Source organism: Nilaparvata lugens, chromosome 1 (genome assembly GCF_014356525.2).
Source record: "Nilaparvata lugens isolate BPH chromosome 1, ASM1435652v1, whole genome shotgun sequence".
In the NCBI taxonomy this organism is placed as follows: Eukaryota; Metazoa; Arthropoda; class Insecta; order Hemiptera; family Delphacidae; genus Nilaparvata; species Nilaparvata lugens.
In genome coordinates, this window is record NC_052504.1 from 7,455,878 (window position 1) to 7,466,693 (window position 10,816).

General features: G+C 33.8%; 1 protein-coding gene across 1 annotated transcript in view; it reads left to right on the forward strand.

Moving 5' to 3' along the window:
- LOC111056581 (N-acetyl-D-glucosamine kinase) overlaps window positions 1–4,167 on the forward strand; it is a 41,371-nt gene extending 37,204 nt beyond the window's left edge. The window contains exon 8 of the mRNA XM_039429105.1: window positions 3,383–4,167. Within this exon, the coding sequence (XP_039285039.1) occupies window positions 3,383–3,646 (264 nt within the window). The 3' untranslated portion in view covers window positions 3,647–4,167. The remainder of the gene's footprint in view (window positions 1–3,382) is intronic.
- Window positions 4,168–10,816: the final 6,649 nt, after the last annotated feature.

Sequence of the window (10,816 nt, forward strand, 5' to 3'; positions counted from 1 at the left end):
GAACTGTTTTTATTTCAACTTCTGGAGGAAAGCAGTCCTGGGCTGAAAGCCTGTGTGTTTTCTCTAACGTTTGCATTGAGTTATTAATATTAATGTTTTTTTTTGTTTTTTTTTCTATTGGTCAATACTATAGCCATCTAGTCTAAAGGCTAATGAGCTAATTTTTTCTATCCTAAATTACTACTTGAACAGTGAATTTCTCATTAGGAACTCTTACTGCTATTGTTTAATTAATATGTACACTTATTGACTGCACTATAGAAGCTAGATTCACTAAATCACTGCTCTGCTCTTTCACTGGACACTACTTGAACAAGCACTACACTAGTTCAAACGGTTTCCTCCTTTTGAGCCTCCGCACCAACCCTCCATTGTCCAGCAGCTGGATCGCCTCGACGTTGTCATGTTGGTGCAGTCGCCCCTCGTGCCTCTCCGCATGCCTCTGGATCTCGGTGGACACCAGGTCGACGTGCAGGTCTCTATGAAGATCGCTGTTCCTGACATACCAAGGAGCATCCACAATGTTCCTTAGCACTTTGTTTTGAAAACGTTGTATGACATTGATGTTGTTGTCTTTGGTTCACCCCCAGAGTTGTATAGGCTACCATACGTCCATACTGGCTTTAATATCTGTTTGTACAGGAGTACTTTGTTTCGGATTGAAAGGACAGAGTTTCTTCCGATCAGCCAATACAGCTTCTTATATTTGATTCCAAGCTCTTCTCTCTTCTTCTTGACATGGGCCTTCCAGCGAAGCTTTGCGTCCAAGGTCATACCTAGATAATTGGCATCATTAGCATATGGTACAACTTGGTTGTTGATAGTTATTGGTATGGGCAGGTCCTTCTTATTGGTGAAATTGATGTGAATCGACTTTGTTTCATTCAATTTCATTCTCCACTTTCTAGTCCAATCTTGAATTTTGTTGATGGATCTCTGTAGTTTCTCTGTTGCAATATGAATATTACTGTCTACTGATAATATGGCTGTGTCGTCTGCAAATGTTGCTGTAGTATTCTCATGTAATATTAATGTAATACGGTAATATGAACTGCGAGGAAAGTAGTAATGATAATAATAATATCGAGTGACCTGGCTGGCTCAGGTCTGGTGTCAGAGTTTTCAGGTCGCAACTGATATCAATTTCTGAGCCTCTAACATGACCTAACGACTGCTTTAGTAGTATGAGTGTGTCATACCAGGAACTCCTAATTACATATTAGGTCCTGGTCATACTCATACTAGATTTTTGTATTATTATCGTCCAGATCTATTAGTGTATGTTCTTCTTAATATCACTTTATTATTGTTGAATCATTTACAATTATTTATAGATTTCAACGCGAAGAAAACATTTGTTTTCAAATTATATGTGAAGATATTTTTCCCGACTTTTTAGCCAAAAGCTATTAACATTAGTAACAGTTGTCAGGTTTATAAGTTGAATGAAGCCCCCTGTGGGTTGGGGGAGCTTTGAGTCGAACATTGTGTTGAAAACCAGAATTCACCCACAGTCTCGCTGCTTGTCGTAGGAGGCGACTAAAAGGGACCCCAAGGCAACTCCAGAAGTTGCCTTGCCTTCAAACCGACGAGACACAAATGTGGGTCAAGAGGCTGAGACAAGGGTGGCCAGACGCCCTATAGGCAACTTGGCTACCCCTTCCTCAGCCGAAGGACCTTCAAAGAAGGCCAGGAGTGGAACTCACGTAGGTCACGAGGACTAATCAGTATGAAGAGACTGTCAAGCATATCAAACTGAATTGCGACAAACAACCAGGTGATGAATGGGATGTTAGCATAGGGAAAAACTCCTGGTTCTTGTAAAGGACACAGGTATTGGTTTGCCTGACCCAATAAGCTTCGGTTGACGTGTGGGGTTCTTTGAACCGTTGTACCTTGAATTCGTCCCTTCAAAAATCATAATCATAAGTTAAATGAATGAAGTAGGCATTGTGCTCTTTTATATAGCCTACTTTATTGATAGAATTAGCAATAAAATAACACTGGTATTCTTGCCTGATTGATAGAATATATCAGGAAAGGTACTGTAGGGTTTTAATATTCCAAATAAAGGACATGCCTTACCTTGAAATACGAGTGGAAACTTTTACTCGTATTTTTACTACGCCTTTTCCAATTTTATTTGAGAAAGTATTAAGTTAATTTGAGAAAGTATCAATTGTATTTGAAAATAGTCTCAATTGTAATTGTAATTGAGAGAAATTCAGATGTAGATGTAAATTGTATTTGAGAAATCGTTAAATGTAATGAGAATATTAATTGAAAATGGGAAAATTTTCCATTGACAAGTCGTGACTCTTCTGTAACCTACAGTACAGGTTTGATTTGAGCAGGAAAGGATACTATACTACGTACACAGTATTCCAATTACTACCATAGGCTTTACATGGCGGCAAATTAATATTTTCAATGGTGAAAGTATTTCCCCTATAATGTTTACGAATAATTAATGAGTATCATTTCTATGTATGTATTGGCAACGCGACGTTTGTCTCCAAACATTTTGTGGAATATTGCACTTGATGAAGATCAAATCCTCTATGTTTACGGCGCAGTTGAACTTTATCATCAATCAATTGAATCTCTTGATCAAACAATTCGGCTTCAATGAATTTTGGGGCTTGTAAATAATTTTTTTTTTCAAAAACTAAACGTTTTATTGGAATATTAAATATATTATTTTATATGAGTACAGTTATGAAAAATATAAGTACTGAAAGTACTGGTTTTTTAAATCATTTCCAAATTACAACTGACAACTTCTCGATTTCAAATCGTATGTTCTCAAATTAAAATTATACTTTCTTGAATAAAATTCACTATTCTCCATTACAAGTGATGACTTCTCAAATACAATTGACTATTCTCATTTACATTTGACGTTTTCTCAAATACAAATGACTATTCTCAATTACAACTGATACTTTCTCAAATACAGTTGGAAAAGGTGTAGTGTGCTGATTGAGAAACTGAAAAACAGAGTCTCGAATCACCGGCTACTTCCATTGTAGCGACAAGTATTTCATTGATTCAAATCATCAAATACAATTGACTATTTTCATTTACATTTGACGTTTTCTCAAATACAAATGACTATTATCAATTACAACTGATACTTTCTCAAATACAGTGGAAAAGGTGTAGTGTGCTGATTGAGAAACTGAAAAACAGTCTCGAATCACCAGCTACTTCCATTGTAGCGACAAGTATTTCATTGATTCAAATCATCAAATACAATTTAAAAACTTCAGTACATTATTGTGCTGAAAGATATAACTTATCCTGTTTTCCCGAATTTATCATTGTAATGATTGACTTACCCTATAATGTCTCTCATAGAACATATTCTTATGATTTTCAGAGCCTGGTAGAAAAGGACTTGGGACTACCTATCGTTTGTGTGGGCTCAGTATGGAAAAGCTGGAAGTTCCTGGAGCCTGGCTTTGAAGATCAGTTGGACTCGAATCCACTGGCCGTGAAAAAGTGTTCCCTAGTTCGTCTGAAAACTCTAGTAGCCACCGGTGCTGTATACTTGGCTGCCAAAAATATCGAATTCGATCTTCCAAGAACCTACGAGAATAATTACAGTGTATTCTACAAATACATTAAGAAAAAGCCTATGTGATGTCAGCATCGAAAATCAATTTTCATATCATTTTATTGTAAGATTTCAAAGAAAATTCCTATTTTTATATATCTTTATCACATGCTTACAAAGTGTTTTGTAAAATATTGAATTTTAAATTACTGTGAAACAGTCATAATTCTAAGAAAGATTGCTTTTTATTCTAGTTTATTTAATTTTAAACTTTTATGCTTATTTTCAAAACTTCATATCAAAGCTGTGTCAAATTTTCCAATAATGGAAGTCTGTGATTGCTAGATTATAATATTTTTCAAAATATATATTTTATTTTTTGACTTTTCAAAAAATCTATTCGTTTGCAGGATTCAAATATTCTCTTGAACTATAGCTAGATTCACAAAGTCAAAAAGACTTTGAGTTAGATTTCAAAAAAGTCAGTGTAAATGATATGTCAGCATAGTTGCCAAGTTTCTTTTTCTACCGCCTTCTATAGTAGATAGCTATGATTCAAGTCATCTCTGTATATCTGATATTATATTAATATTGTTAAATAATTATAATAATATTCGTATTGCTTTTTTTGGTGGGGAGTTCCTGACGGAAGTCCCACCTCGCCTGAATATATCATTTAAGCTGTCAATGGGCCTTACACAACTGTCATACTTCAGCCGGGACCGACAGTTTAACGTGCCCATCCGATAACACGGGAGTGACCTGTGTTCAAAAACTTTTGGCTCTGAGTGGGTTTGAACCCGGGATCTCTATGTTGCTACGCAAGCACTCTATCCACTAGACCACTAGCTCTGTTATATTAATTGTTGATAATAACATAGAGAAACAATAGCATAAGTAGATATCCCATGGTATAGGGCGTTTATGTCGCAACTTTTACTGTTATCTCAAGCTTATAGTCCATGTAGTTCTTTCCTGTGAAGCTTTATGACGCTGGTAGTCTCTCATATTGTGCCGTTCATACACTCTTACCCGGTCAAAACAGTAAAAATCGACAATAATCAACAGTAATCGGCTTGAGATAACAGTAAAAGATGCGACATAAACGCCCTATACCATTGGATATCTACTTACGCTATTGTTTCACCCCATATTATATATATATATAATATATATATATATATATATTATATATATATATATTATCACCCCAGAAAAATCGACGAGTTGTGGACATGGTGCACTATGTACGCCGAAAATGCATGATATGGGTGTCAACACAACAAATTTCAGAACAATTAATGTGGACGAATCACAAAGTATAAGGGAACTGGAACTTCTGCAGCAGAGGGATGATCTTATAACTTTCTCGTGTGAGTTGAAAAATGAGGTTGAAAGGATGAATGCTGAAATTCACACACAGAGTACTGATCTCAATGAAATTATTAGGACGCTTAGAGAGGAGAATAGACATTTGTCTGAAAAAGTTATTTCTGTATGATAATAATCAGTAATGTCTCAAATATACGGAATTATATTCATTAGGAAAATATAATATCTTTTCATGAATGAATAATAGAGAAAAGAGATAGTATAATGCTAAATTATGCTATATTGTTTTATGATGTATTATCATAATTGAGATTAAATATTCTGGTAATTCATTATATATTTATACATTACCTACAAACGACTTGGCAACGGTGTGGAGCTAGAAAAGGATAGGGCTGTATCTACTTTGTCTAATGACAGACAAGGACAGCAAACCAATCAGGTGCTGACTTTATAAAGTGAATCCCAGTATAGGGAATATACTGGCAGAATGCAGTGTGTTTATGACAAATCTTGTTTGCCATTGGTCGATCTCTCAGGCATGATATATGTTATATGCTTTGAAATAGACAAAAGATTTATCTTATTGACAAATTGTAAACTGAATGTTTCTTCAATAATATTTTGATTCTCTCAAGTATCATAAAATCATAATGATGAAATACTTATTACCAAATGAAAAATGCTTAAAACTTATACATCAAAAACATTACTTTATGAATTATACTTTAGGGACTGACTTGCCTCTCATCTTTGGTAGAGAGTTAGTTAGCCACATTTGGTAGAGAGTTAGTGGGGAGGATATTTTTAATATTCTTTCCGAAGAATGGACATTGATATGTCCAAAGCTCCGCCAATTTATGTAGATGCATAACAATATGATTATTATCTATAGTTATTATATTACAAATTGCTTTTTCATATCATATACAGTTCAATAATTATTTTCTTAGTCTATATTATGTAAATTCATATATAATTTTGCTGTATTGTAAGCTATTGTATATAAGTGTATATGCCAGTATATATTGTAATCTACATAAATAAAGTACTCAATCAATCAATCTTACACTCAGACGGCCACTCTTTCGTGTAGTGATTATACTGGCAGAAAGCAGTGTGTTTATTACAAATCTTGTTTGCCATTGGTGGATCTGGCATATACCGTGCTTTTAATTGGAAAAAGTTGGAATTTATCTTATCGACTAATTGGAAATTGAAAATTTTTTCAAGAATATTTTGATTCAAGGATCATTATAACATCACAATGAAGGAATATTCATTATAACCTAAATGAAAAAGGCCTATAATAACCTAGACATCAAAAACATTACTTCATAAATCATACTACTCAACAATCTTTTTCATTGGTTGTTTAAGTGGCCTAAGTATTTGAAATCTAGATTTTTTCCCCAAAACGGTAGCTGCACTGTTTACAGTCACTGTAGGCCTAGGCCTATAAATGAATTAGATATAAAGTAAGGAACGGTATTCATTTGAAAATGATCCTCATGTTAATCAAAACTGATGCTCACCTATATTATTATTTTTATCATTAGCCGTAAATAAAACTCCCAGGTGGAAAACGATAAGCAATATTGTTCAATTTTTGTAACTTAGAATATTTTCTAACCTCCCACCTGGTTTCCATTTTCCTTGAGAACTCAGCTTTTCACTCATGTAAGTATAATGACGCTTATATTTATCCATCCTGTACTATTAAACGAGCAATTTCTTTTTATATGTTTGTATTTCATCGGATCTCGAAAACGGCTCCAACAATTTTCACAAAAGTAGGTTTATAATATAAAAATTCAATTGCACTAGGTCTCATCCCTGGGAAAACTCGCTGAAGGACATTAAAAGGATAATTATTATTCATCCTTGGAAAAACAGCTGATAATAATTATTTTGTCGTCTGTTGATGATGGAAGTGAGTGAGCGAGTTCAAGTGTGTGGGACTGTGTCAAAATTATGACTCAGCTGTTGAACTTTTGTAATCATTTAATCAGGTATTTAGTGCCAGTTGCAAAAAAGCCGGGTTATTTTCAATCCTGATTAATTCCAGTAGATCCATCTTTTTGAAATAGTCTTCTCTGATTTAGTTCACATGAATTTAATCAGGATTAAAATTTAACCGGCTTTTGTGCAACCGGGCCTTTGTGAGGGAAATTTTTGCATTACTCTGGAATTATTCTCAATTTACTGTGATTAGATAGAACATTTCTGTATGAACTATGAATGTTATTATAATGTCTTCTTTCGTAATAAATGTTTTATGCTTTTGTACTCCAAAGCGAAGCTCGGTCTCCGCTTATATTTTATTATTATTTTTTATTATTAAAACACACAAAACAAAATGACAAAGAATTACAAAACAAATAAAATACAATGAAATGTTACAAATATAAATACCATGGGCTTTGTGGTTGGGTGAGTTGGAGAAGAGAAAAAAAGAGAGGAAGATACCTAGCCAACTATGGTTTCCCATGTAATAGGCAGGCAAATATTTATCTTTATACAAGCTAAACCTGAACTATACACATCAAACTCCAATGGATTACCTTCGGTGTGTTTTATATTACATCAGGACTTGTAAAATTCGTCCAACAATAGTTATTTTCGGTTAAATGGCTATTGTTGGTAACATCCTTACCTACATTTTTGTTTAAAGTTGTACACACCACATTCCAACTCCCACTACTCCATTAAATATAATAATTTGAAGAAAGAACTGGATTTTTTAGAGAAAGGCATACATGTTTCAGGCATTTACATATTTATTTATTTATACATAGATACATACACTATCATTCTCAACTATGAATGAATGGGAAATTAACAACAGGCTTAAAGCCGAAAACTGTTCCTTTCCTAAATTTAGATAAACTCAAATAATCCTGGCGAAGATTTAAATTTATATTCCAGATGAAAGGTTGTTTCAGGCATTTACATATTTATTTATTTATACATAGATACATACACTATCATTCTCAACTATGAATGAATGGGAAATTAACAACAGGCTTAAAGCCGAAAACTGTTCCTTTCCTAAATTTAGATAAACTCAAATAATCCTGGCGAAGATTTAAATTTATATTCCAGATGAAAGGTTGGTTTGAGGTTCCGGAGTCAGATCGGACTAGTATCAAAGATAAGTAACAGGTGGTAGCATTGACCCAGACCGGCCAAGGTCGCCTATCCAAGCACAGACCCGAACCATCGTGACTTAACATTGATCTCCTGAAGATCGCTGTGACCGCCTGGTCATTCACCTCTAAGTTGATGCTTATTTTTCGGCTACACAGTCTCATTCATTCTGAGCTTATACTTGAATCTCATTTAGACATGAAATCTATAGCAGATCTTGAGTTGCTAATAGTATAAGTCTTGAATTTCTGAGAATATTTCTCTTGTTCATTAACCAAAATATACCTATTTTATCTTATTCCTTCGAAAGTTTTGGAATTTCTTTGCAGCATAATAAGTCTAATTCAAAGTGCAGAGAATACTTTGTTTTTTCATCTATTATTTATCCAAGTCACTTGAATCGAAATTGTCTACAGAAATCGTAAATGATGGTTTTGAAACTTGGCGATAAATGAATTACAGTAATACAGATGGAAATTACTGAAATATTGCAATCATTCAAATGCTATGAATTAATTATTATTATTATTAAACGAAATCCAAATTAAATGCTGTAATTCACCCCGAAGACTTCTGCTACTGCAAGTATTGACAAAAGGGTAAACAGCTAGATGAAAATTCGATGAGCGCTACTATTCAAAATATAGAAATAAAAAGAGAATTCTAGAATAAAAATAGCGCTACTATTCAAAAATAAAATTATTTGTCAGCCCGGGCTGTAGTAGAAGAAGTCTTGGGGTGAATTACAGCATTTAATTTGGATTTTCGTTTAATAATAATAAATTATTAATTATCAAAAGTTGTACGTGGGACCCAAGATTCCAAAATCAAATTGTTTATTTTGCCTGTAATTTCGCAATGTATAAACTCGTCATAAAATAAAAATACCATGTTCATAATATCACAAGTAAGAGGAATAACATCATTTGATGACAAGAGGGAAACTATATTTATTTATTTATTCATCATTCACAATCAACTTAAGGACAAAGAAACAGACTACAGTCCAAAACTTCTTTTCATCCCAATTTCATAAAATAAATTGTCCAAATAAAGGTTATGTGCGACTTTCCAATTCTTCACTAATTTCCACATTGAAACAAAACACAAACACTTGAAACAATTATTTTGAATTTAGAAAGATTAAGATCCGAATTGATAACAAAATTTCTTCTACTTAGCACTCAAAACTGTAAAATAAATATTAATTACCCTGTTACACAATGTAGCCTACCTCGAGTTACATTATAATGAATGATCATACAGCTCAGAAAGCAAAAAAGTGAATTTATTGTACCGTATGTGCCTTACTGCAGCTATTGTTCCCATCCATATAGTTGTCTCTTCGTCATACCTGTAGTTTTTTCCAAGTTGCTTGGAACTATGTGATGTTTATTATATTCCTCGGTATTGTATGCATTTCTCTATTGAATAAGTTTATTTTCACGGTTCCCTGTCTTTACATTTACTCTTTGGCGTGTATGACACTCAAGTGGAGAAGTGGCTGGAGATGTTTCCACTCATATAACACCAGGAGGAGAGATAGGGTGAGATAGGACGCTCATAGGACGGCTTTGTATACATCAAGTCCACAACACACGGCCAAGGAGTTTTTTAATGCCCTTCGAACCGAAATTCTTCAGCTAGACTCTGAAAACCAATTTAGGAGAAGATTGCGCTTGTGGCTGAAAGAGAAATGTTTCTATGACGTTGGCGAACTGTTGAATTGTTTTTCTGTGATATCCTTACTGTTTACTTATTAAATTACAAACTTTATTTCAATTGTGTAGTGTATGTGATTAGGTTTATGTGTTAGGGTGCGTACAGATATACGCGCCGTGAACATGAGCAATTCACTTTTAATCAGCTGACTATATCTGTATTTTACAGAAACGGTAAGATACAGATATAAAAAGCTTGGCATCAGCTGATTAAAAGTGCATTGCTAATGTTCGCGGCGCGTAAATCTGAACGCACCTTTATGTATTAATTTTGTAAGCGACTTGTGTCAATATTGAAAAAAATTATAATGCATGAAATTGATAAAATGAATTAAATTGACTTACTTATTGTAATATCCTTTAACTCAATGTAAGTAGACTATACCCACCGAATAGAAAAGAACGACCAAAAGACGTAATAAGTCTTCTTCTTCTTCTTCTTCTTCTCTTCTTCTTCCTTCTTCTTCTTCTTCTTCTTCTTCTTCTTCTTTTACTCTTCTTCTTCTTCTCTTCTTCTTCTTCTTCTTCTTCTTCTTCTCTTCTTCTTCTTCTTCTTCTTCTTCTTCTTCTTCTCTTCTTCTTCTTCTTCTCTTCTTCTTCTTCTCTTCTTCTTCTTCTCTTCTTCTTCTTCTTCTTCTTCTTCTTCTTCTTCTTCTCTTCTTCTTCTTCTTCTTCTTCTTCTTCTTCTTCTTCTCTTCTTCTTCTTCTTCTTCTTCTTCTTCTTTTACTTCTTCTTCTTCTTCTTCTTCTTCTTCTTCTTCTTCTTCTTCTTCTTCTTCTTCTTCTTATTATTATTATTATTATTATTATTATTATTATTATTATATTTTCTACTACTTCTTTTTCTCCTCCCCAGTGTGCCATTACAGCGTCGGGGTAGCCTCAGTCCATTTGATCCATGATTCCCTATCAATCGCCATTCTTTTCATCTCTGGAACAGTCTTTCATCTTCTCCGTCCTATCTCCTGAATCCGCATTTACGACGAAACGCGGTAATAGATTTTCATGAAATTTGACAGGTATGTTCATTTTTTAATTGCGCGTCGACATATGT